General features: G+C 63.5%; 2 protein-coding genes across 2 annotated transcripts; one reads left to right on the top strand and one right to left on the bottom strand.

Moving 5' to 3' along the window:
- The first annotated feature begins 4,237 nt into the window (after positions 1-4,237).
- LDLRAD2 (low density lipoprotein receptor class A domain containing 2) lies at positions 4,238-17,201 on the top strand. Its single transcript, XM_075332734.1, has 5 exons — positions 4,238-4,544; positions 14,167-14,646; positions 14,742-14,906; positions 15,037-15,183; positions 16,001-17,201. Exons 1-5 carry the CDS (start codon positions 4,469-4,471, stop codon positions 16,249-16,251), a joined length of 1,119 nt encoding a protein of 372 aa, XP_075188849.1. The 5' UTR covers positions 4,238-4,468; the 3' UTR covers positions 16,252-17,201.
- Positions 17,202-17,254: 53 nt separating this feature from the next.
- Positions 17,255-26,283, bottom strand: LOC142280471 (basement membrane-specific heparan sulfate proteoglycan core protein-like). Its single transcript, XM_075332735.1, has 7 exons — positions 26,233-26,283; positions 25,857-25,932; positions 25,668-25,746; positions 24,116-24,186; positions 23,956-24,039; positions 23,632-23,735; positions 17,255-19,419 (listed from the first exon to the last, which is right to left on the bottom strand). The coding sequence occupies exons 3-7, from the start codon at positions 25,668-25,670 to the stop codon at positions 19,256-19,258; spliced, it is 426 nt and encodes a 141-aa protein (XP_075188850.1). The 5' UTR covers positions 25,671-25,746; positions 25,857-25,932; positions 26,233-26,283; the 3' UTR covers positions 17,255-19,255.
- Between the last annotated feature and the right edge of the window lie 627 nt (positions 26,284-26,910).

Raw genomic sequence — 26,910 nt, 5'->3', positions numbered from 1 at the left:
GGAGGGGGACGGAGGAGGAGGAGGAGGAGGGGGACGGAGGAGGAGGAGGGGGACGGAGGAGGAGGAGGGGGACGGAGGAGGAGGAGGGGACGGAGGAGGAGGAGGGGGACGGAGGAGGAGGAGGGGGGGGACGGAGGAGGAGGAGGGGGGGGGACAGAGGAGGAGGAGGAGGGGGACGGAGGAGGAGGAGGAGGGGGACGGAGGAGGAGGAGGGGGACGGAGGAGGAGGAGGGGGACGGAGGAGGGGGACGGAGGAGGAGGAGGGGGACGGAGGAGGAGGGGGACGGAGGAGGAGGAGGAGTAGGGGGACGGAGGAGAAGGAGGGGGACGGAGGAGGAGGAGGAGGGGGACGGAGGAGGAGGAGGAGGAGGGGGACGGAGGAGGAGGAGGGGGACGGAGGAGGAGGAGAGGGACGGAGGAGGAGGAGGGGGACGGAGGAGGAGGAGGAGGAGGGGGGACGGAGGAGGAGGAGGAGGAGGAGAAGGAGGGGGACGGAGGAGGAGGAGAAGGAGGGGACGGAGGAGGAGGAGAAGGAGGGGGACGGAGGAGGAGGAGAAGGAGGGGGACGGAGGAGGAGGAGAAGGAGGGGGACGGAGGAGGAGGAGGGGGACGGAGGAGGAGGAGGAGGGGGACGGAGGAGGAGGAGGAGGAGGAGGACGGAGGAGGAGGAGGGGGACGGAGGAGGAGGAGGGGGGGACGGAGGAGGAGGAGGAGGGGGACGGAGGAGGAGGAGGAGGGGGACGGAGGAGGAGGAGGGGGACGGAGGAGGAGGGGGACGGAGGAGGAGGAGGAGGGGGACGGAGGAGGAGGAGGAGGGGGACGGAGGAGGAGGAGGAGGGGGACGGAGGAGGAGGAGGAGGGGGACGGAGGAGGAGGAGGAGGGGGACGGAGGAGGAGGAGGGGGACGGAGGAGGAGGAGGGTGACGGAAGAGGAGGGGGAGGGGGACGGAGGAGGAGGAGGGGGACGGAGGAGGGGGACGGAGGAGGAGGGGGAGGGGGACGGAGGAGGAGGGGGAGGGACGGAAGAGGAGGAGGACGGAAGAGAAGGGGGACGGAGGAGGAGGGGGACGGAGGAGGAGGGGGACGGAGGAGGAGGGGGACGGAGGAGGAGGGGGACGGAGGAGGAGGGGGACGGAGGAGGAGGGGGACGGAGGAGGAGGGGGACAGAGGAGGAGGGGGACGGAGGAGGAGGAGGAGGGGGACGGAGGAGGAGGAGGAGGGGGGACGGAGGCTGAGGAGAGAGGAGGACGGAGAGAAGGGTGACGGGGCAAGGAGGAGGAGAGAGCGGGGGATGGAGGAGGAGGGGAGAAGGGGGACGGAGGAGAGGGATGGAGGAGAAGGGGGACGGAGGAGCGAGGAGGGGGACAAAGGAGCGAGGAGGGGGACAAAGGAGCGAGGAGGGGGGCGGAGGAGCGAGGAGGGGGGCGGAGGAGCGAGGAGGGGGGCGGAGGATGCGAGGAGGGGGGCGGAGGAGCGAGGAGGGGGGCGGAGGAGCGAGGAGGGGGGCGGAGGAGCGAAGAGGGGGGCGGAGGAGCGAGGAGGGGGGCGGAGGAGCGAGGAGGGGGGGCGGGGGAGCGAGGAGGGGGGGCGGGGGAGCGAGGAGGGGGACGGGGGAGCGAGGAGGGGGACGGGGGAGCGAGGAGGGGGACGGGGGAGCGAGGAGGGGGACGGGGGAGCGAGGAGGGGGACGGAGGAGCGAGGAGGGGGACGGAGGAGCGAGGAGGGGGACGGAGGAGCGAGGAGGGGGACGGAGGAGCGAGGAGGGGGACGGAGGAGCGAGGAGGGGGACGGAGGAGCGAGGAGAGAGGGGGACAGTGGAACAGAGGGGGACGGAGGAGGATGATGGAGAGGAGAGGTGGACGGAGGAGGAGAGAGGATGATGGAGGGTAGAGGGGGACGGAATAAAAGGAGAAAGATGTGGAGGAGAGAGGGGACGGAGGAGAAAGGATGATGGAGGGGAGAGGGGAACGGCATAGGAGGAGTGAGTGGGATGGCGAGGGGGACAGAGGAGGGTTACCGGGGAAACAGGAGGAGGAGAGACTAAATCATGAACTTAAAGGGTCCACACTGAAGAACGACCCGTGGGACGGAGGACAAGGAAGAGGGGGACGGAGTAGAGCGAAGGGAGAGGAGGGGGACGGAGGAGGAGGAGAGAGAAGGGGGACGGATGAGAAAGGAGGGGGACGGAGGAGAGAGGAGGGGGATGGAGGAGGAGGAGAGAGGAGGGGGAAGAAGGACAGAGGAGGGGGACGGAGAGAAGGAAAGGGGTGAGAGAGAAGAAGGAGGGAGGAGGAGAGAGAGGGGGATGGAGGAGGGGGGAGAAGGGGGATGGAGGAGAAGGGGGATGGAGGAGGGGGGAGAAGGGGGATGGAGGAGGGGGGAGAAGGGGGACGGAGGAGGGGGGAGAAGGGGGACGGAGGAGAGGGATGGAGGAGAAGGGGGATGGAGGAGGGAGGCGGAGGAGCGAGGAGGGGGGCGGAGGAGCGAGGAGGGGGCGGAGGAGCGAGGAGAGAGGGGGACGGAGGAGCGAGGAGAGAGGGGGACGGAGGAGCGAGGGGAGGATGTAGGAGGAGAGAGGGGGAGGGAGGGGGACAGTGGAACAGAGGGGGACGGAGGAGGATGATGGAGAGGAGAGGGGGACGGAGGAGGAGAGAGGATGATGGAGGGTAGAGGGGGACGGAATAGAAGGAGAAAGATGTGGAGGAGAGAGGGGACGGAGGAGAGAGGAGGGGGATGGAGGAGGAGGAGAGAGGAGGGGGAAGGAGGAGGACAGAGGAGGGGGACGGAGAGAAGGAAAGGGGTGAGAGAGAAGGGTGACGGGGGAGGGAGGAGGAGAGAGAGGGGGATGGGGGAGGAGGAGAGAGAGGGGGATGAAGGAGGGGGATGGAGGAGGGAGGAGAATGGGGACGGAGGAGCGAGAAGGGGGACGGAGGAGCGAGAAGGGGGACGGAGGAGCGAGGAGGGGGACGGAGAAGGGGGGCGGAGGAGCGAGGAGGGGGGCGGAGGAACGAGGAGGGGGACGGAGGAGGAGACTGAGGAGCAAGGGGGAGGGAGGAGCGATGGGGAGGGAGGGGGACAGTGGAACAGAGGGGGACGGAGGAGGATGATGGAGAGGAGAGAGGATGATGGAGGGTAGAGGGGGACGGAATAGAAGGAGAAAGATGTGGAGGAGAGAGGATGATGGAGGGGAGAGGGGAACGGCATAGGAGGAGTGAGGGGGATGGAGAGGGGGAGAGAGGAGGGTGACGGGGGAAACAGGAGGAGGAGTATAGACGAAATTGGACATACAGCAGTGTCGGTGTTCTCAGATGTGGCGGTGCATGTTGTACATACAGCAGTGTCGGTGTTCTCAGTTGTGGCGGTGCAGGTTGTACATACAGCAGTGTCAGTGTTCTCAGATGTGGCGGTGCAGGTTGTACATACAGCAGTGTCGGTGTTCTCAGTTGTGGCGGTGCAGGATGTACATACAGCAGTGTCGGTGTTCTCAGATGTGGCGGTGCAGGATGTACATACAGCGGTGTCGGTGTTCTCAGTTGTGGCGGTGCAGGATGTACATACAGCAGTGTCGGTGTTCTCCGATGTGGCGGTGCAGGTTGTACATACAGCAGCGTCGGTGTTCTCAGATGTGGCGGTGTAGGTTGTACATACAGCAGCGTCTGTGTTCTCAGTTGTGGCGGTGCAGGTTGTACATACAGCAGCGTCGGTGTTCTCACATGTGGCGGTGCAGGATGTACATACAGCGGTGTCGGTGTTCTCAGTTGTGGCGGTGCAGGATGTACATACAGCAGTGTCGGTGTTCTCAGTTGTGGCGGTGCAGGATGTACATACAGCAGTGTCGGTGTTCTCTGTTGTGGCGGTGCAGATTGTACATACAGCAGCGTCGGTGTTCTCTGTTGTGGCGGTGCAGGTTGTACATACAGCAGTGTCGGTGTTCTCTGTTGTGGCGGTGCAGGTTGTACATACAGCTGTGTCGGTGTTCTCCGATGTGGCGGTGCAGGTTGTACATACAGCAGCGTCGGTGTTCTCAGATGTGGCGGTGTAGGTTGTACATACAGCAGCGTCGGTGTTCTTTGTTGTGGCGGTGCAGGTTGTACATACAGCAGTGTCGGTGTACTCAGTTGTGGCGGTGCAGGTTGTACATATACATACAGCAGCGTCGGTGTACTCAGTTGTGGCGGTGCAGGATGTACATACAGCAGTGTCGGTGTTCTCAGATGTGGCGCTGCAGGATGTACATAGAGCAGTGTCGGTGTTCTCAGTTGTGGCGGTGCAGGATGTACATACAGCAGTGTCGGTGTTCTCAGATGTGGCGGTGCAGGTTGTACATACAGCAGTGTCGGTGTTCTCTGTTATGGCGGTGCAGATTGTACCATCTCTCCCCTCTTCCCCATAGTTGTCATGGATATCTGTGTGTACAGACCGCAGTGGACGGAGCAGGACTTTCTTGCCATGTTGTGAGCTCTGCAGGATGAGGACACCACGGCCGCTGCCTGCGCTATATCTGCTGATCAGGATGGTGGCCCCGGTCTGCTCCATACACACAGGTACCCGGGGGCTCTCTGTGGATCAGTGCATTGAGGGTGATACTTGCTGGGCTGTGTACAGACAGTTCAGTGATCCCGGAGAGGAGGACTGAGGAGGACAGAGGATGGGGGCGGAGGATGGGGACGGAGGAGAAGGAGGGGGACGGACGGAGGAGGAGGAGGGGGACGGACGGAGGAGGAGGAGGGGGACGGAGGAGGAGGAGGAGGGGGACGGAGGAGGAGGGGGACGGAGGAGGAGGGGGACGGAGGAGGAGGGGGACGGAGGAGGAGGGGGACGGAGGAGGAGGGGGACGGAGGAGGAGGGGGACGGAGGAGGAGGGGGACAGACGGAGGAGGAGGAAGGGGACGGAGGAGGAGGAGGAGGGGGACGGAGGAGGAGGAGGAGGGGGACGGAGGAGGAGGAGGGGGACGGAGGAGGAGGAGGGGGACGGAGGAGGAGGAGGGGGACGGAGGAGGAGGAGGAGGGGGACGGAGGAGGAGGAGGAGGGGGACGGAGGAGGAGGAGGGGGACGGAGGAGGAGGAGGGGGACAGAGGAGGAGGAGGGGGACAGAGGAGGAGGAGGGGGACAGAGGAGGAGGAGGGGGACAGAGGAGGAGGAGGGGGACGGAGGAGGAGGAGGAGGGGGACGGAAGAGGAGGAGGAGGGGGACGGAGGAGGAGGAGGAGGGGGACGGAGGAGGAGGAGGGGGACAGAGGAGGAGGAGGGGGACAGAGGAGGAGGAGGGGGACGGAGGAGGAGGAGGGGGACGGACGGAGGAGGAGGAGGGGGACGGAAGAGGAGGAGGAGGGGGACGGAGGAGGAGGAGGGGGACGGAGGAGGAGGGGGACGGAGGAGGAGGGGGACGGAGGAGGAGGGGGACGGAGGAGGAGGAGGAGGGGGACGGAGGAGGAGGAGGGGGACGGAGGAGGAGGAGGGGGACGGAGGAGGAGGAGGGGGACGGAGGAGGAGGAGGGGGACGGAGGAGGAGGAGGGGGACGGAGGAGGAGGAGGGGGACGGAGGAGGAGGGGGACGGAGGAGGAGGAGGAGGGGGACGGAGGAGGAGGAGGGGGACAGAGGAGGAGGAGGGGGACAGAGGAGGAGGAGGGGGACAGAGGAGGAGGAGGGGGACGGAGGAGGAGGAGGGGGACGGACGGAGGAGGAGGGGGACGGAAGAGGAGGAGGAGGGGGACGGAAGAGGAGGAGGAGGGGGACGGAGGAGGAGGAGGAGGGGGACGGAGGAGGGGGACGGAGGAGGAGGGGGACGGACGGAGGAGGAGGAGGGGGACAGAGGAGGAGGAGGGGGACAGAGGAGGAGGAGGGGGACAGAGGAGGAGGAGGGGGACAGAGGAGGAGGAGGGGGACAGAGGAGGAGGAGGGGGACGGACGGAGGAGGAGGAGGGGGACGGACGGAGGAGGAGGGGGACGGAAGAGGAGGAGGAGGGGGACGGAGGAGGAGGAGGAGGGGGACGGAGGAGGGGGACGGAGGAGGGGGACGGAGGAGGGGGACGGACGGAGGAGGAGGAGGGGGACGGAGGAGGAGGAGGGGGACGGAGGAGGAGGGGGACGGAGGAGGAGGGGGACGGAGGAGGAGGAGGGGGACGGAGGAGGAGGAGGAGGGGGACGGAGGAGGAGGAGGAGGAGGGGGACGGAGGAGGAGGAGGGGGACGGAGGAGGAGGAGGGGGACGGAGGAGGAGGGGGACGGAGGAGGAGGAGGGGGACGGAGGAGGAGGAGGGGGACGGAGGAGGAGGAGGGGGACGGAGGAGGAGGAGGGGGACGGAGGAGGAGGAGGAGGACGGAGGAGGAGGAGGGGGACGGAGGAGGAGGAGGGGGACGGAGGAGAAGGAGGGGGACGGAGGAGGAGGAGGGGGACGGAGGAGGAGGAGGGGGACGGAGGAGGAGGAGGAGGACGGAGGAGGAGGAGGAGGACGGAGGAGGAGGAGGGGGACGGAGGAGGAGGAGGGGGACGGAGGAGGAGGAGGGGGACGGAGGAGGGGGACAGAGGAGGAGGAGGGGGACAGAGGAGGAGGAGGGGGAGGGGGAGGAGGAGGAGGACGGGGGAGGAGGAGGAAGGGGACGGGGGAGGAGGAGGAGGGGGACGGGGGAGGAGGAGGAGGGGGACGGAGGAGGAGGGGGACGGGGGAGGAGGAGGAGGGGGACGGAGGAGGAGGAGGGGGACGGAGGAGGGGGACGGAGGAGGAGGAGGGGGACGGAGGAGGGGGAGGAGGGGGACGGAGGAGGGGGAGGAGGGGGAGGAGGGGGACGGAGGAGGGGGAGGAGGGGGACGGAGGAGGGGGAGGAGGGGACGGAGGAGGAGGAGGGGGACGGAGGAGGAGGGGGACGGAGGAGGAGGAGGGGGACGGAGGAGGAGGAGGGGGACGGAGGAGGAGGAGGGGGACGGAGGAGGAGGAGGGGGACGGAGGAGGAGGACGGAGGAGGAGGAGGGGGACGGAGGAGGAGGAGGGGGACGGAGGAGGAGGAGGGGGACGGAGGAGGGGGACGGAGGAGGAGGAGGGGGACGGAGGAGGAGGAGGAGGGGGACGGAGGAGGAGGAGGGGGACGGAGGAGGAGGAGGAGGAGGGGGACGGAGGAGGAGGAGGGGGACGGAGGAGGAGGAGGGGGACGGAGGAGGAGGAGGGGGACGGAGGAGGAGGAGGGGGGGACGGAGGAGGAGGAGGGGGGGGACAGAGGAGGAGGAGGAGGAGGGGGACGGAGGAGGAGGGGGACGGAGGAGGGGGACGGAGGAGGAGGAGGGGGACGGAGGAGGAGGGGACGGAGGAGGAGGGGGACGGAGGAGGAGGAGTAGGGGGACGGAGGAGGAGGAGTAGGGGGACGGAGGAGAAGGAGGGGGACGGAGGAGGAGGAGGAGGGGGACGGAGGAGGAGGAGGAGGAGGACGGAGGAGGAGGAGGGGGACGGAGGAGGAGGAGGGGGACGGAGGAGGAGGAGGGGGACGGAGGAGGAGGAGGGGGACGGAGGAGGAGGAGGGGGACGGAGGAGGAGGAGGAGGAGGAGGAGAAGGAGGGGGACGGAGGAGGAGGAGAAGGAGGGGGACGGAGGAGGAGGAGAAGGAGGGGGACGGAGGAGGAGGAGAAGGAGGGGGACGGAGGAGGAGGAGAAGGAGGGGACGGAGGAGGAGGAGAAGGAGGGGGGGAGGAGAAGGAGGGGGACGGAGGAGGAGGAGGAGGGGGACGGAGGAGGAGGAGGAGGAGGACGGAGGAGGAGGAGGGGGACGGAGGAGGAGGAGGGGGGGGACGGAGGAGGAGGAGGAGGGGGACGGAGGAGGAGGAGGAGGGGGACGGAGGAGGAGGAGGAGGGGGACGGAGGAGGAGGAGGGGGACGGAGGAGGAGGAGGGGACGGAGGAGGAGGAGGGGGACGGAGGAGGAGGAGGAGGGGGACGGAGGAGGAGGAGGAGGGGGACGGAGGAGGAGGAGGAGGGGGACGGAGGAGGAGGAGGAGGGGGACGGAGGAGGAGGAGGAGGGGGGACGGAGGAGGAGGAGGGTGACGGAAGAGGAGGAGGGTGACGGAAGAGGAGGGGGAGGGGGACGGAGGAGGAGGAGGGGGACGGAGGAGGGGGACGGAGGAGGAGGGGGAGGGACGGAGGAGGAGGGGGAGGGGACGGAAGAGGAGGAGGACGGAAGAGAAGGGGGACGGAGGAGGAGGGGGACGGAGGAGGAGGGGGACGGAGGAGGAGGGGGACGGAGGAGGAGGGGGACGGAGGAGGAGGGGGACGGAGGAGGAGGGGGACGGAGGAGGAGGGGGACGGAGGAGGAGGAGGAGGGGGACGGAGGCTGAGGAGAGAGGAGGACGGAGAGAAGGGTGACGGGGCAAGGAGGAGGAGAGAGCGGGGGATGGAGGAGGAGGGGAGAAGGGGGACGGAGGAGAGGGATGGAGGAGAAGGGGGACGGAGGAGCGAGGAGGGGGACAAAGGAGCGAGGAGGGGGACAAAGGAGCGAGGAGGGGGGCGGAGGAGCGAGGAGGGGGGCGGAGGAGGAGCGAGGAGGGGGCGGAGGAGCGAGGAGGGGGGCGGAGGAGCGAGGAGGGGGGGCGGAGGAGCGAGGAGGGGGGCGGAGGAGCGAAGAGGGGGGCGGAGGAGCGAGGAGGGGGGCGGAGGAGCGAGGAGGGGGGCGGAGGAGCGAGGAGGGGGACGGGGGAGCGAGGAGGGGGACGGGGGAGCGAGGAGGGGGACGGGGGAGCGAGGAGGGGGACGGAGGAGCGAGGAGGGGGACGGAGGAGCGAGGAGGGGGACGGAGGAGCGAGGAGGGGGACGGAGGAGCGAGGAGGGGGACGGAGGAGCGAGGAGAGAGGGGGACAGTGGAACAGAGGGGGACGGAGGAGGATGATGGAGAGGAGAGGTGGACGGAGGAGGAGAGAGGATGATGGAGGGTAGAGGGGGACGGAATAAAAGGAGAAAGATGTGGAGGAGAGAGGGGACGGAGGAGAAAGGATGATGGAGGGGAGAGGGGAACGGCATAGGAGGAGTGAGTGGGATGGCGAGGGGGACAGAGGAGGGTTACCGGGGAAACAGGAGGAGGAGAGACTAAATCATGAACTTAAAGGGTCCACACTGAAGAACGACCCGTGGGACGGAGGACAAGGAAGAGGGGGACGGAGTAGAGCGAAGGGAGAGGAGGGGGACGGAGGAGGAGGAGAGAGAAGGGGGACGGATGAGAAAGGAGGGGGACGGAGGAGAGAGGAGGGGGATGGAGGAGGAGGAGAGAGGAGGGGGAAGAAGGACAGAGGAGGGGGACGGAGAGAAGGAAAGGGGTGAGAGAGAAGAAGGAGGGAGGAGGAGAGAGAGGGGGATGGAGGAGGGGGGAGAAGGGGGATGGAGGAGAAGGGGGATGGAGGAGGGGGGAGAAGGGGGATGGAGGAGGGGGGAGAAGGGGGACGGAGGAGGGGGGAGAAGGGGGACGGAGGAGAGGGATGGAGGAGAAGGGGGATGGAGGAGGGAGGCGGAGGAGCGAGGAGGGGGGCGGAGGAGCGAGGAGGGGGCGGAGGAGCGAGGAGAGAGGGGGACGGAGGAGCGAGGAGAGAGGGGGACGGAGGAGCGAGGGGAGGATGTAGGAGGAGAGAGGGGGAGGGAGGGGGACAGTGGAACAGAGGGGGACGGAGGAGGATGATGGAGAGGAGAGGGGGACGGAGGAGGAGAGAGGATGATGGAGGGTAGAGGGGGACGGAATAGAAGGAGAAAGATGTGGAGGAGAGAGGGGACGGAGGAGAGAGGAGGGGGATGGAGGAGGAGGAGAGAGGAGGGGGAAGGAGGAGGACAGAGGAGGGGGACGGAGAGAAGGAAAGGGGTGAGAGAGAAGGGTGACGGGGGAGGGAGGAGGAGAGAGAGGGGGATGGGGGAGGAGGAGAGAGAGGGGGATGAAGGAGGGGGATGGAGGAGGGAGGAGAATGGGGACGGAGGAGCGAGAAGGGGGACGGAGGAGCGAGAAGGGGGACGGAGGAGCGAGGAGGGGGACGGAGAAGGGGGGCGGAGGAGCGAGGAGGGGGGCGGAGGAACGAGGAGGGGGACGGAGGAGCGAGGAGGAGACTGAGGAGCAAGGGGGAGGGAGGAGCGATGGGGAGGGAGGGGGACAGTGGAACAGAGGGGGACGGAGGAGGATGATGGAGAGGAGAGAGGATGATGGAGGGTAGAGGGGGACGGAATAGAAGGAGAAAGATGTGGAGGAGAGAGGATGATGGAGGGGAGAGGGGAACGGCATAGGAGGAGTGAGGGGGATGGAGAGGGGGAGAGAGGAGGGTGACGGGGGAAACAGGAGGAGGAGTATAGACGAAATTGGACATACAGCAGTGTCGGTGTTCTCAGATGTGGCGGTGCATGTTGTACATACAGCAGTGTCGGTGTTCTCAGTTGTGGCGGTGCAGGTTGTACATACAGCAGTGTCAGTGTTCTCAGATGTGGCGGTGCAGGTTGTACATACAGCAGTGTCGGTGTTCTCAGTTGTGGCGGTGCAGGATGTACATACAGCAGTGTCGGTGTTCTCAGATGTGGCGGTGCAGGATGTACATACAGCGGTGTCGGTGTTCTCAGTTGTGGCGGTGCAGGATGTACATACAGCAGTGTCGGTGTTCTCCGATGTGGCGGTGCAGGTTGTACATACAGCAGTGTCGGTGTTCTCAGATGTGGCGGTGTAGGTTGTACATACAGCAGCGTCTGTGTTCTCAGTTGTGGCGGTGCAGGTTGTACATACAGCAGCGTCGGTGTTCTCAGATGTGGCGGTGCAGGATGTACATACAGCGGTGTCGGTGTTCTCAGTTGTGGCGGTGCAGGATGTACATACAGCAGTGTCGGTGTTCTCAGTTGTGGCGGTGCAGGATGTACATACAGCAGTGTCGGTGTTCTCTGTTGTGGCGGTGCAGATTGTACATACAGCAGCGTCGGTGTTCTCTGTTGTGGCGGTGCAGGTTGTACATACAGCAGCGTCGGTGTTCTCTGTTGTGGCGGTGCAGGTTGTACATACAGCAGTGTCAGTGTACTCAGTTGTGGCGGTGCAGGTTGTACATATACATACAGCAGCGTCGGTGTACTCAGTTGTGGCGGTGCAGGATGTACATACAGCAGTGTCGGTGTTCTCAGATGTGGCGCTGCAGGATGTACATAGAGCAGTGTCGGTGTTCTCAGTTGTGGCGGTGCAGGATGTACATACAGCAGTGTCGGTGTTCTCAGATGTGGCGGTGCAGGTTGTACATACAGCAGCGTCGGTGTTCTCAGATGTGGCGGTGCAGGTTGTACATACAGCAGCGTCGGTGTTCTCAGATGTGGCGGTGTAGGTTGTACATACAGCAGCGTCGGTGTTCTCAGATGTGGCGGTGCAGGTTGTACATAAAGCAGCGTCGGTGTTCTCAGATGTGGCGGTGCAGGTTGTACATAAAGCAGCGTCGGTGTTCTCAGATGTGGCGGTGCAGGATGTACATACAGCAGCGTCGGTGTTCTCAGATGTGGCGGTGCAGGTTGTACATACAGCAGTGTCGGTGTTCTCAGATGTGGTGGTGCAGGTTGTACATACAGCAGTGTCGGTGTACTCAGTTGTGTCGGTGCAGGTTGTACATACAGTGCCATGCCTTCACCTTAAATTTGACTGCATGACCCAAAACAACTTGGGTCATGAACGATAAGGACAACTTGCAGTCAGAGAACGCGCGGTAAAAGCAGGAACCGCCGGCGGAGAATGGAGGCGACAGGTGGTTTTCCTTGTTTGTCCTTCTTGGTTGGCGGCTCCGGCACCCCCCGCCTGTCATTACGTGTAATAACGGTGCCGTGTCCTCTGCTCTCTGCAGTCAGCATGGTGGACTTCTGTGGACAGACCGTCGGGGGAGAATGGAGGCGACAGGTGGTTGTCCTTGTTTGTCCTTCTTGGTTGGCGGCTCCGGCACCCCCCGCCTGTCATTACGTGTAATAACGGTGCCGTGTCCTCTGCTCTCTGCAGTCAGCATGGTGGACTTCTGTGGACAGACCGTCGGGGGAGAATGGAGGCGACGGGTGGTTGTCCTTGTTTGTCCTTCTTGGTTGGCGGCTCCAGCACCCCCCGCCTGTCATTACGTGTAATAACGGTGCCGTGTCCTCTGCTCTCTGCAGTCAGCATGGTGGACTTCTGTGGACAGACCGTCGGGGGAGAATGGAGGCGACAGGTGGTTGTCCTTCTTGGTTGGCGGCTCCGGCACCCCCCGCCTGTCATTACGTGTAATAACGGTGCCGAGTCCTCTGCTCTCTTCAGTCAGCATGGTGGACTTCTGTGGACAGACCGTCGGGGGAGAATGGAGGCGACGGGTGGTTGTCCTTGTTTGTCCTTCTTGGTTGGCGGCTCCGGCACCCCCCGCCTGTCATTACGTGTAATAACGGTGCCGTGTCCTCTGCTCTCTGCAGTCAGCATGGTGGACTTCTGTGGACAGACCGTCGGGGGAGAATGGAGGCGACAGGTGGTTGTCCTTCTTGGTTGGCGGCTCCGGCACCCCCCGCCTGTCATTACGTGTAATAACGGTGCCGAGTCCTCTGCTCTCTTCAGTCAGCATGGTGGACTTCTGTGGACAGACCGTCGGGGGAGAATGGAGGCGACGGGTGGTTGTCCTTGTTTGTCCTTCTTGGTTGGCGGCTCCGGCACCCCCCGCCTGTCATTACGTGTAATAACGGTGCCGTGTCCTCTGCTCTCTGCAGTCAGCATGGTGGACTTCTGTGGACAGACCGTCGGGGGAGACGGGAGGCGATGGGTGGTTGTCCTTGTTTGTCCTTCTTGGTTGGCGGCTCCGGCACCCCCCGCCTGTCATTACGTGTAATAACGGTGCCGTGTCCTCTGCTCTCTGCAGTCAGCATGGTGGACTTCTGTGGACAGACCGTCGGGGGAGAATGGAGGCGACGGGTGGTTGTCCTTGTTTGTCCTTCTTGGTTGGCGGCTCCGGCACCCCCCGCCTGTCATTACGTGTAATAACGGTGCCGTGTCCTCTGCTCTCTGCAGTCAGCATGGTGGACTTCTGTGGACAGACCGTCGGGGGAGAATGGAGGCGACGGGTGGTTGTCCTTGTTTGTCCTTCTTGGTTGGCGGCTCCGGCACCCCCCGCCTGTCATTACGTGTAATAACGGTGCCGTGTCCTCTGCTCTCTGCAGTCAGCATGGTGGACTTCTGTGGACAGACCGTCGGGGGAGAATGGAGGCGACAGGTGGTTGTCCTTGTTTGTCCTTCTTGGTTGGCGGCTCCGGCACCCCCCGCCTGTCATGACGTGTAATAACGGTGCCGTGTCCTCTGCTCTCTGCAGTCAGCATGGCGGACTTCTGTGGACAGACCGTCGGGGGAGAATGGAGGCGACAGGTGGTTGTCCTTCTTGGTTGGCGGCTCCGGCACCCCCCGCCTGTCATTACGTGTAATAACGGTGCCGTGTCCTCTGCTCTCTGCAGTCAGCATGGTGGACTTCTGTGGACAGACCGTCGGGGGAGAATGGAGGCGACGGGTGGTTGTCCTTGTTTGTCCTTCTTGGTTGGCGGCTCCGGCACCCCCCGCCTGTCATTACGTGTAATAATGGTGCCGTGTCCTCTGCTCTCTGCAGTCAGCATGGTGGACTTCTGTGGACAGACCGTCGGGGGAGAATGGAGGCGACGGGTGGTTGTCCTTGTTTGTCCTTCTTGGTTGGCGGCTCCGGCACCCCCCGCCTGTCATGACGTGTAATAACGGTGCCGTGTCCTCTGCTCTCTGCAGTCAGCATGGTGGACTTCTGTGGACAGACCGTCGGGGGAGACGGGAGGCGACGGGTGGTTGTCCTTGTTTGTCCTTCTTGGTTGGCGGCTCCGGCACCCCCCGCCTGTCATAACGTGTAATAACGGTGCCGTGTCCTCTGCTCTCTGCAGTCAGCATGGTGGACTTCTGTGGACAGACCGTCGGGGGAGACGGGAGGCGACGGGTGGTTGTCCTTGTTTGTCCTTCTTGGTTGGTGGCTCCGGCACCCCCCGCCTGTCATAACGTGTAATAACGGTGCCGTGTCCTCTGCTCTCTGCAGTCAGCATGGTGGACTTCTGTGGACAGACCGTCGGGGGAGACGGGAGGCGACGGGTGGTTGTCCTTGTTTGTCCTTCTTGGTTGGCGGCTCCGGCACCCCCCGCCTGTCATTACGTGTAATAACGGTGCCGTGTCCTCTGCTCTCTGCAGTCAGCATGGTGGACTTCTGTGGACAGACCGTCGGGGGAGACGGGATGATCGTCCACTCACACAGCGACTCCCGGAAGTATTACTTTGTGTCTATGGGCACCGACTGTCACTTGACCATGCAAGCGGCGGCCATGAAGGACAAGCTCCAGTTCCAGTTCCGCTTCTTCCTGGTGTACAGTCTCCTGCGGATGTCCAATAGTCAGATGTCTGGACCAGGGGAGAATGGTAGTGACCGTGCTTCACCCTCCCAGGACACCATCCGGCCCCCTGGAGTCTACACTGACCCCTGTAATGCTGGCTCCTATGTCCAGTTCTATGATGGCCGAGACCCTCACGCAGAACCGCTGGGCTTTCCTCTTTGTGGCAAAACAATCCCCAGACCAGTCCTGTCCACGGGACGGTACCTGACCCTGCGCCTGGTGACCCGCGGGCAGCAGCCCAGAGTGGACTTTGTGGGGGACTTCACCTCGTTCCGTGTCGGTGAGTGCCGTCCGTCCCACCTCGGTTACATGTGGATTTCTTGCTTTGTGTCGGGAACATGGCGGCCGCCATTGCTACGTCTTGGTGTTTTCCAGGCTTCAACGCCTCCGAGTGCCGGTCAGAGCCGTACTTCTCCTGTCATAATGGTAAATGTGTCCCCTCCAGCCTGGTGTGTGACCCCCAGAACATCGATAACTGCGGTGATGGCAGCGACCAGGCCAGTGGCCCCCCGGCCAACTGCGTCCTCATGGACAGCCAAGGTGAGTGCCCGATGTAGGGATCAGGGAGGGTGCCTGGGTCTAACCTGCGGGGGTCTCAGGGAGAGAAAAAGTCCCCCATTAGCAGATTGGACCCCCCAGTGTTCCTCATGTGTGTGCTCATGTCTGGTAGGAATCATTGGCACCAGGACCCCGGCTGAAGCTGCCGCCCCCGGTGCTGCTCCTGTACCAGCCCTGCCAGCGGGAAATCTCACCTGCAGGAATGAAGCCGACCAGACGCCTCTCGCTCCAGGCGTCCGACCACACAGCACCAGCTTAGGTACCCAACACTGACTGAGGAGCCACATATGATAGTCACCCCCCACAAACTATGGACCTCTCCAGGACCAGAAGAACAGTCACCCCCCAACACTACAGGCGACCCAGGACGAGAAGAACCGTAACCCCTCCCTCCGACACTATAGGCGTCCCCGGGACCACAAGAACCGTCACCCCCACACCCTACAGGCATCCTTGGGAATACAAGGACAATAATCCCTGACACACACTGTGCCCAGCCCCCCTAAACTACAGGCGTCCCCAGGACCACAAGAACAGTCACCTTCCACGCACTATGGACGTCCCCGAGACCACAAGGACCGTAGCCCCCACACACATTACGTGTGTCCCTGGGCCCACAAGGACGGACAATGCCCCCCTCCGGCACTACAGGCGTCCCTGAGCCTACAAGAACTGTACCCCCTACACTACAGGTGTCTCCAAGACCACAAGAGCCACCCACCCACCGCCACTACAGGCATTCCCGAGTCTAGAAGAACAGTCACCTGCACAAACTACAGGACCACAAGGACAGACACCCCCCCCCATGACATTACACTCGTCACCTCCCAACACTACAGTCGTCCCTTACAGGCCTCCCGGGGACCACAAGACCCGTACTCCCCCACACTCCGATCCCCTGTCAGTTGGATGCAGACTCTTCCTTGGTTCTCATGTGACTTGTGTGCGGTAGATTGGAGGCCCCCTATAATCTGACCTCTCCCGTCATGCATGCTGCCGTTCCAGGGCCCCCACCTTTGCTATACCTTGTTGTGTGAGGGTGATTGTGGCCGCTGATGTGCACTTCTGTCTTGCAGAGCGGAGATCCTACGCCTCCTTCCTCTACCTGTACGTCATCCTGGGCTTCGTGCTAGGCGTCGCCCTCTTATTCTGGTGTTGCTGGTCTCCGGGTTGGTTCATCTGGAGAGTTGGCGTCTGCAGATTCATCCCCTGCTGCAACTCCTTCTGCGCCTCCTGTCACCTCTGCACCCGGAGCTGCGTCTTACAGGACAAGATACGATCTAGTAAAGTTACCCCTCATGACACAACCCCTGCCGTGCCGGTGTGACCCTCACCCCCAGGGACACCGCGTCACTCTGGGCATAGATCAGAGGGCAGCCGCTGCACCTGTGACCGGGACACAGTACTGTCTTCCAGACTCTTTCACTGCCCCCCGCACGCTGTGGCTGCATCCCGCCTCCTGGACACAGCTCTGTGCCTTCCAGGCTCAAACGCTGTCCCCCGTACGCTGTGGCTGCACCCCACCTCCTGGACGCCGATGCTGCCCCCCCACCTCCCAGATGCCAACCATGCCCTCTGCCTCCCGGACGTTCTCATCCTCTGGGCCCCTGACTCAAGGACGCCATCACTAACCCCCACATGCTGGCCGCTGCCCCTTACCTCCTGGCCATTCTCACCTCCCGGATTCTGTTGCTGCCCCCACCTCTTGGACACAGTTCACTACCCCTCCCTGGACGTTCTCACTCACTGGGCCAAAGACTCCTGGACGCTGCTTGCTGCTACCCCCACCTCCCGGACGTTCTCACCTGCTGCCCCCACCTCCTGGACGTTCTCACCCCCTGGGCCAATGACTCCCGGACGCTGCTACTGCCCCCACCTCCCAGACGTTCTCACCTGCTGCCCCCACCTCTTGGCTGCCATCACTGCCCCCTGCCTCCCGGATGCTGTCGCTGTCCCCACCTCTTGGGTGCTGTATCTGTCTCCACCTCTTGGATGCCGTCACTGCCCACCGCCTTCCGGACGTTCTCACCCGCTGGGCCCCCACCTCCCAGACGCTGCTGCTTCCCCCCTGCCTCCTGGACGTTCTCACCCGCTGGGCCCCCACCTCCCAGACGCTGCTGCTGCCCCTCGGACGTTCTCACCCGCTGGGCCCCTGCCTCCCGGACGTTGCTGCTGCCCCCCAGACGTTCTCACCCATTGCCCCCCACCTCTCAGAAGATGCTAATGGTCCCAATATTTATTCTCTTCATGTACATTGTAATTTTTTTTTTTAGCAGAAATACGTAAACTTTCCTTTCCTGATTTGGGCGGAGCTCAGACATGACACCATGTTCCAAAATGTGTTTATTGGTTAGTTGTGATGTAACAGTACGATGTGACGCCCCCGAGCAGTACAGCCCCCGATAGCACCAGTGCCGCAGCACATGGAGGTGCTGTACAGCTCGGCTGCTCGCTCTGATGCTCGCAGGTGGAGACCGGTGTGGTGGTCTCATGCTGTCAGACCCCGGGGGCTGACGTACGAGTGTCGTTTATCACTGGGGCTGTACAACCTATCCCCATCCATTCAGCGAGCAGGGACCCCAGATAACCGGCACACAACGCCTCCGGGGTGGGACAGGACTGGTGCCCACCATGTCCCGCAGGGCAACACGACTCAGTACCCCTCCAGGAGCCAGGTCTGGTACATGGAGGGGGCGACTGTGGGATACTGCACCATGTTCTGCCTCTTCTCCGGATATTAAGAGAAACCCCCAGAAATGGGAGAAGAGGAATATTTGCCTGGAAACCGTGGACCTTAACGTCCCGCACCTTCCTAGCAGACAAGTGACGAGCACAAAGGAGACCCCAGGAGAGACGGGGATTTGTAATAACCTGACCCCGCGACCTATAACTACATGGACCAGACTGAGGCCTCGCGGGACGAGCTGCCCATGTGGTGTGATGACGTACGAGCCGCCCGCGTGGTGTGATGTATGAGCCGCCCGCGTGATCAGCTGTACGAGCCGCCCGCGTGATGTGATGTACGAGCCGCCCACGTGATGTGATGTACGAGCCACCCGCGTGATGTGATGAACGAGCCGCCCGCGTGATGTGATGTACGAGCCGCCCGCGTGATGTGATGTACGAGCCGCCCGCGTGATGTGATGTACGAGCCGTCCGCGTGATGTGATGTACGAGCCGTCCGCGTGATGTGATGTATGAGCCGTCCGCGTGATGTGATGTACGAGCCGCCCGCGTGATGTGATGTATGAGCCGCCCGTGTGATGTGACGATGTACGAGCCACCCGCGTGATGTGATGTACGAGCCGCCCGTGTGATGTGATGTATGAGCCGCCCGTGTGATGTGATGTATGAGCCGCCCGCGTGATGTGATGTATGAGCCGTCCGCGTGGTGTGATGACGTACGAGCCGCCCGCGTGATGTGATGTATGAGCCGCCCGCGTGGTGTGATGACGTACGAGCCGCCCGCGTGGTGTGATGACGTACGAGCCGCCCACGTGGTCAGCTGTACGAGCCGCCCACGTGATGTGATGTACAAGCCGCCCGTGTGATGTGATGTATGAGCCGCCCGCGTGATGTGATGTATGAGCCGCCCGCGTGATGTGACGACGTACGAGCCGCCCGCGTGATGTGACGACGTACGAGCCGCCCGCGTGATGTGACGACGTACGAGCCGCCCACGTGATGTGATGTACGAGGCACCCGTGTGATGTGATGTATGAGCCACCCGCGTGGTGTGATGACGTACGAGCCGCCCGCGTGATCAGCTGTACGAGCCACCCGCGTGATCAGCTGTACGAGCCACCCGCGTGATCAGCTGTACGAGCCGCCCGCGTGATGTGATGTATGAGCCGCCCGCGTGATCAGCTGTACGAGCCACCCGCGTGATGTATGAGCCGCCCGCGTGATCAGCTGTACGAGCCGCCCGCGTGATCAGCTGTACGAGCCGCCCACGTGGCTGAGATGCTATTTCAGGGTCGGCAGCCGCCTCCTGCGCCGGGGGGACGGGCGGAGCGGTATCATCAGACGTCACATCGGGATTGTTAGTTGCTTTTTTGGTTAGGGGATTCTTTTTTTAAAAAAACATACATCTGTCCAATACGTAGAAATTTCCTTCATCCGGCAGAAAAACACGTAAATCCGAAGACATTAAAAAAATAATTAAAAAGAGAGAGATGGGTGTAGTAATAGAGAGCGGCGCGATCCTCCGACGGCGCCACCTCTGGGATTGGTAGCAGCAGAAGCACCGTGTATACTCCTCCGACTCTGTCCTCTCTGGGTTTCTCAATAGTCTCTTGTGTGCCCCAGTTTTGGCTCTCGGGGGCCCCCACCTAGGAGGGGCACTCTCTGGTGTTGTGCGCCGCCTCTGCTTGGTGCTTCAGGTCGATGGGCTGGCGAGATGGCTGGGCACTAAGCAGGACCAAGTTTTTGATGCATCCAGTGATACCAGTGGAGAACTTTCCTCCTGTCATCAGCTTCACATTGGGGGCGCCACCTGGAAGCAGGGAGAGATGTCAGGAAATGGGCCGGGGGTCACCGAAGAAGCCCCGCCAGACAGACAGTGATCACCGGAGAGGCCCCGCCAGACAGTGATCACCGGAGAGGCCCCGCCAGACAGTCAGTGATCACCGGAGAGGCCCCGCCAGACAGTGAGTGATCACCGGAGAGGCCCCGCCAGACAGTCAGTGATCACCGGAGAGGCCCCGCCAGACAGTCAGTGATCACCGGAGAGGCCCCGCCAGACAGTCAGTGATCACCGGAGAGGCCCCGCCAGACAGTCAGTGATCACCGGAGAGGCCCCGCCAGACAGTGATCACCGGAGAGGCCCCGCCAGACAGTCAGTGATCACCGGAGAGGCCCCGCCAGACAGTGATCACCGGAGAGGCCCCGCCAGACAGTCAGTGATCACCGGAGAGGCCCCGCCAGACAGTCAGTGATCACCGGAGAGGCCCCGCCAGACAGTCAGTGATCACCGGAGAGGCCCCGCCAGACAGTCAGTGATCACCGGAGAGGCCCCGCCAGACAGTCAGTGATCACCGGAGAAGCCCCGCCAGACAGTCAGTGATCACCGGAGAGGCCCCGCCAGACAGTCAGTGATCACCGGAGAGGCCCCGCCAGACAGTGATCACCGGAGAGGCCCCGCCAGACAGTCAGTGATCACCGGAGAGGCCCCGCCAGACAGTCAGTGATCACCGGAGAGGCCCCGCCAGACAGTCAGTGATCACCGGAGAGGCCCCGCCAGACAGTCAGTGATCACCGGAGAAGCCCCGCCAGACAGTCAGTGATCACCGGAGAGGCCCCGCCAGACAGTCAGTGATCACCGGAGAGGCCCCGCCAGACAGTCAGTGATCACCGGAGAGGCCCCGCCAGACAGTCAGTGATCACCGGAGAGGCCCCGCCAGACAGTGATCACCGGAGAGGCCCCGCCAGACAGTCAGTGATCACCGGAGAGGCCCCGCCAGACAGTCAGTGATCACCGGAGAGGCCCCGCCAGACAGTCAGTGAGTGATCACCGGAGAGGCCCCGCCAGACAGTCAGTGAGTGATCACCGGAGAGGCCCCGCCAGACAGTCAGTGATCACCGGAGAGGCCCCGCCAGACAGTGATCACCGGAGAGGCCCCGCCAGACAGTCAGTGATCACCGGAGAGGCCCCGCCAGACAGTCAGTGATCACCGGAGAGGCCCCGCCAGACAGTCAGTGATCACCGGAGAGGCCCCGCCAGACAGTGATCACTGGAGAGGCCCCGCCAGACAGTCAGTGATCACCGGAGAGGCCCCGCCAGACAGTCAGTGATCACCGGAGAGGCCCCGCCAGACAGTGATCACCGGAGAGGCCCCGCCAGACAGTCAGTGATCACCGGAGAGGCCCCGCCAGACAGTCAGTGATCACCGGAGAGGCCCCGCCAGACAGTGATCACCGGAGAGGCCCCGCCAGACAGTCAGTGATCACCGGAGAGGCCCCGCCAGACAGTCAGTGATCACCGGAGAGGCCCCGCCAGACAGTCAGTGATCACCGGAGAGGCCCCGCCAGACAGTCAGTCAGTGATCACCGGAGAGGCCCCGCCAGACAGTCAGTGAGTGATCACCGGAGAGGCCCCGCCAGACAGTCAGTGATCACCGGAGAGGCCCCGCCAGACACTCAGCGGCTGCAGAAAGGCCCCGCCAGACGCTTAACGACCGCAGAGAGGCCCAACGGCCGCACAGAGGCCCCGCCAGACGCTCAACGGCCGCACAGAGGCCCCGCCAGACGCTCAACGGCCGCACAGAGGCCCCGCCAGACGCTCAACGGCCGCACAGAGGCCCCGCCAGACGCTCAACGGCCGCACAGAGGCCCCGCCAGACGCTTAACGTCCGCAGAGAGGCCCACGCCAGACGCTCAACGGCCGCACAGAGGCCCCGCGAGACGCTCAACGGCCGCACATTGGCCCCGCCAGACGCTCAACGGCCGCCCGAACAGAGGCTCCGCCAGACGCTCAACGGCCGCCCGCACAGAGGCCCCGCCAGACGCTCAACGGCCGCACAGAGGCCCCGCCAGACGCTCAACGGCCGCACAGAGGCCCCGCCAGACGCTCAACGGCCGCACAGAGGCCCCGCCAGACGCTTAACGACCGCAGAGAGGCCCACGCCAGACGCTCAACGGCCGCACAGAGGCCCCGCCAGACGCTCAACGGCCGCACAGAGGCCCCGCGAGACGCTCAACGGCCGCACATTGGCCCCGCCAGACGCTCAACGGCCGCCCGAACAGAGGCTCCGCCAGACGCTCAACGGCCGCCCGCACAGAGGCCCCGCCAGACGCTCAACGGCCGCACAGAGGCCCCGCCAGACGCTCAACGGCCGCACAGAGGCCCCGCCAGACGCTCAACGGCCGCACAGAGGCCCCGCCAGACGCTCAACGGCCGCACAGAGGCCCCGCCGGACGCTCAACGGCCGCCCGCACAGAGGCTCCGCCAGACGCTCAACGGCCGCACAGAGGCCCCCGCCAGACGCTCAACGGCCGCACAGAGGCCCCGCCAGACGCTCAACGGCCGCACAGAGGCCCCGCGAGACGCTCAACGGCCGCACCGCGACATTGGCCCCGCCAGACGCTCAACGGCCGCCCGAACAGAGGCTCCGCCAGACGCTCAACGGCCGCCCGCACAGAGGCCCCGCCAGACGCTCAACGGCCGCACAGAGGCCCCGCCAGACGCTCAACGGCCGCACAGAGGCCCCGCCAGACGCTCAACGGCCGCACAGAGGCCCCGCCAGACGCTTAACGACCGCAGAGAGGCCCACGCCAGACGCTCAACGGCCGCACAGAGGCCCCGCCAGACGCTCAACGGCCGCACAGAGGCCCCGCGAGACGCTCAACGGCCGCACATTGGCCCCGCCAGACGCTCAACGGCGCCGCCCGAACAGAGGCTCCGCCAGACGCTCAACGGCCGCCCGCACAGAGGCCCCGCCAGACGCTCAACGGCCGCACAGAGGCCCCCGCCAGACGCTCAACGGCCGCACAGAGGCCCCGCCAGACGCTCAACGGCCGCACAGAGGCCCCGCCAGACGCTCAACGGCCGCACAGAGGCCCCGCCAGACGCTCAACGGCCGCACAGAGGCCCCGCCGGACGCTCAACGGCCGCCCGCACAGAGGCTCCGCCAGACGCTCAACGGCCGCACAGAGGCTCCGCCAGACGCTCAACGGCCGCACAGAGGCCCCCGCCAGACGCTCAACGGCCGCACAGAGGCCCCGCCAGACGCTCAACGGCCGCACAGAGGCCCCGCCAGACGCTCAACGGCCGCACAGAGGCCCCGCCAGATGCTCAACGGCCGCACAGAGGCCCCGCCAGACGCTCAACGGCCGCACAGAGGCCCCGCCAGACGCTCAACGGCCGCACAGAGGCCCCGCCAGACGCTCAACGGCCGCACAGAGGCCCCGCCAGACGCTCAACGGCCGCACAGAGGCCCCGCCAGACGCTCAACGGCCCGCACAGAGGCCCCGCCAGACGCTCAACGGCCGCACAGAGGCCCCGCCAGACGCTCAACGGCCGCACAGAGGCCCCGCCAGACGCTCAACGGCCGCACAGAGGCCCCGCCAGACGCTCAACGGCCGCACAGAGGCCCCGCCCAGACGCTCAACGGCCGCCCGCACAGAGGCTCCGCCAGACGCTCAACGGCCGCACAGAGGCCCCCGCCAGACGCTCAACGGCCGCACAGAGGCCCCGCCAGACGCTCAACGGCCGCACAGAGGCCCCGCCAGACGCTCAACGGCCGCACAGAGGCCCCGCCAGACGCTCAACGGCCGCACAGAGGCCCCACCAGACGCTCAACGGCCGCACAGAGGCCCCGCCAGACGCTCAACAACCGAAAATAGGCCCCACCATACGCTCAATGGCCGCTCAGAGGCCTGCCAGACGCTCAACGGCCGCAGGAAGGCCCTGCCAGACGCTCAACGGCCACACAGAGGCCCCGCCAGACGCTCAACGGCCACACAGAGGCCCGCCAGACGCTCAACGGTCACACAGAGGCCCCGCCAGACGCTCAACGGCCACTGGAAGACCTAGATAACTTGGCCAATCAGTGGGTTAGGATTTACAGGGAGATCACATATCTCAGCAGAGAAACGCGTGGAGCAGCCGGTCAGTGGAGGATGGTCCAGGACGGGCAGCACACCGCGCGTTACTGTGGAGATGCGGCAGCTGAGTTATCCCACAGGGGTTGCAGAGGGTCTCACTTACCCACGTATATTTTGCTTTTCGTGTCCACCATTACATTTGTGCCCGGCGAGTGTCCAGTCATCACTTCCTCTCCATCAATGTAGACTGAGCCAGACCGCCCCTCCCTGCCGAGAAAAAACGTTATTAATGGGACCCCATGTCCACAGTCTGTGCCGGGTCATCTCCATCTATCCACGGCGGCCGCGCTGCATTCACATAAGGCTTTCTTTTGCGTCATGTAGTAAATCACAGTAAAGACGCCTTATGTGATCAGTGCGGACACGAGCTTGGGGGCCCGTGGGCACAAGGGGAACCATGGGACTGGTCTGTGATGCCTCGTCTCACCGGGTGGCAGTGATCTTGTGCCATTCTCCGTCATTGATGGGGTCCTCGGTGGTCATATTGGCCTCGCCGCTGCCCAGCTGGTATCTGTGAAGGGTGAAAGGGAAGGTTGGCGCAACGAGAAGACACCAGATGCAGACGGTGCAGACGGCCGTCCTCTCACCTGAACACCAGGTGTCCGCGCCGCAGTCCCAGGCTGATGAAATCCCTCTCTCTGCCTCCTTCTTTCTCCTCCTATCATAGAAACAAGTAATGATGAGCATCTGTCAAGCACAGAGGGCGGCACACTCCCGGGGCGACATGCAACCGGGGCGGCACACTCCCGAGGAGGCCCACACCCGGGGCGGCACATTTTCGGGGCGGCACATTCCCGAGGAGGCACACACCCAGAGCGGCACATTTTCGGGGCGGCACATTCCCGAGGAGGCACACACCCAGAGGGGCACACCTCCTGGGGCAGCACACTCCCGGGGTGGCGTACAACCCGAGCGGCAAACACCAAAGTGGCGCACTCCCATGGCGGCACACACCCAAGTGGCACACACCCAGAGCAGCACATTTTTGAGGCAGCACACTCCCGGGGAGACACATTTCCGGGGCGGCACACTCCCGCGGAGGAACACACCCAGAGCGGCACACCTCCTGGGGCAGCACACTCCCGGGGTGGCGTGCAACCAGAGTGGCAAACTCCCGGAGCAGCGCACACACCCAGAGCGGCATATTTTCGGGGCGGCGCACTCCCAGGGCGGCACACTCCGGGGTGGCGTGCAACCAGAGTGGCAAACTCCCAAGTGGCACACTCCCGGAGCAGCGCACACTCCCAGAGCGGCATATTTTCGGGGCGGCGCACTCCCAGGGCGGCACACTCCCGGAATGAGCCGACACTTGTAGAATTATACAGAAAACCTGCAGATGATCATACTTCCATCACCACGGGCTTCCACATACCAGCCATTAATATTTGCTTAGGATCATACTCCAGGCAGAAAGTGCCCAAATCCCTGAGTATATGTACAATAAAATATACATAATACTGCATGGCCCTACACGGATCTGTAATGCCTATATACATACACCGCCACTTATATATATGTATATATATAGCCAGTGCAGAGAGAAGAGGTTTCCATCCTTATATACAAACCCCATTTGTCCAGTTTTCTTCTATTTGTGGTGTCGTGACCTTGTGGAACATTTCACACGCTGAGGCCTTTAGCGTTTGAGCTGCAGCTCTTGGGTCTCTTGCATTCTCTCTCAGCATTGCAGTGTGACTGTGAATTTGTGGGGACGTCCACTCTTGGGAAGATATCAGTTTTCTTGAACGATTTCTATAGAATGATGGACTCCAGTTTGCTTGGACTCGGCCTGATACCCTCCCACATTGATGGCAGTACCTGTCACTGCTGTCTCTCCTCGTGGCATAGTACAGTAGTATCACTCTCCTGTCTGCTCCAGACCAGCAAACTGCCAGAACGTCTGCTCTTATAGAGCTGCTGATGACCCATTAGTGCCTTTCATCCCATTCCCTGCCCCGGCTGCTTCTTATCCTCCATTACTTCATCTCGGGTTGGACTTTTTTGGATCACATTTTTGTCTTATTACGTCCTGATTCTTAATCCATGAAATGCATAAGTGGTGACATTGATTTTTCTCATGACTTCACACAAGTGTGACCGCAGATCAGGAAGACCCCAGATCGGGGCTGATGGACTCACCATTCCCTGCCACAGAATCACACCGTCCTCAGACCTGGTCCGCAGCTCCAGCTCAATGGTTTCTGGAGAGTCCGGCCGGCTGGAAGAAGCAGCAGATGTGAGATATGTAAAAGTCATCACACCCCGCGCCCCCCCCCCCCGGCCCCCAGCCTCCCCACTACTAGCCTCCCCACTACCAGCCTCCCCTACCTCCTGGGGAACGTCTGTCTTGGGAGAGTAATGTAAGAGTCCCCGGAGAAGAAGGATCCGTACACCCCCGGAGCGTCTGCAGAGTAAGCAGAAACAAACAATCTCATTGGCTGAAGTGGTGGCGGGAACCTCTCTGAACCAATCAGGGAGAAAGAAAGAGGATCACAGCCAATCAACGAGGAGAAGGGGTGGGAAAACTCAAGATACAGATCATAGGTCAGGAAATGGAAAGATTGGATCCTGAAAAGCAGATTCTGACATCTCCGCCCTCAGGACTCGGACACCTCGGTACCGCACAAGACAGCCAATGCCGACAATGAGAGAAGTACCAGAAATGGAGGAAAGACGAGAAGAAAAGAAACTGGGGATACAATACCGTTCCCCCCACTCCCTTCCTGCACGACGTCATCCAGATTTGTCGATGCTGCTCCTGTACAAGTGCAAATAAGCCGATTACCAGAGAGACACAGGCAAAGCCGAGCTCCTACCTACCCAACAGGCCATGTGTGGGGGCGAGGGAGCGTGTATGGGGGGCGAGGGAGCGTGTATGGGGGTGAGGGAAGAGCGTGTATGGGGGTGAGGGAAGAGCGTGTATGGGGGGTGAGGGAAGAGCGTGTATGGGGGGCGAGGGAGCGTGTACGGGGGGCGAGGGAGCGTGTATGGGGGTGAGGGAAGAGCGTGTATGGGGGGGCGAGGGAGCGTGTATGGGGGTGAGGGAGCGTGTATGGGGGGTGAGGGAGCGTGTATGGGGGTGAGGGAAGAGCGTGTATGGGGGTGAGGGAAGAGCGTGTACGGGGGGCGAGGGAGCGTGTACGGGGGGCGAGGGAGCGTGTATGGGGGTGAGGGAAGAGCGTGTATGGGGGTGAGGGAAGAGCGTGTATGGGGGGCGAGGGAGCGTGTATGGGGGCGGAGGGAGCGTGTACGGGGGGCGAGGGAGCGTGTACGGGGGGCGAGGGAGCGTGTATGGGGGGCGAGGGAAGAGCGTGTATGGGGGGCGAGGGAAGAGCGTGTATGGGGGGCGAGGGAGCGTGTATGGGGGGCGAGGGAAGAGCGT

Source organism: Anomaloglossus baeobatrachus, unplaced genomic scaffold, assembly GCF_048569485.1.
Source record: "Anomaloglossus baeobatrachus isolate aAnoBae1 unplaced genomic scaffold, aAnoBae1.hap1 Scaffold_4517, whole genome shotgun sequence".
Taxonomy (NCBI): Eukaryota; Metazoa; Chordata; class Amphibia; order Anura; family Aromobatidae; genus Anomaloglossus; species Anomaloglossus baeobatrachus.
This window is presented reverse-complemented; position numbering and strand designations above follow the sequence as displayed.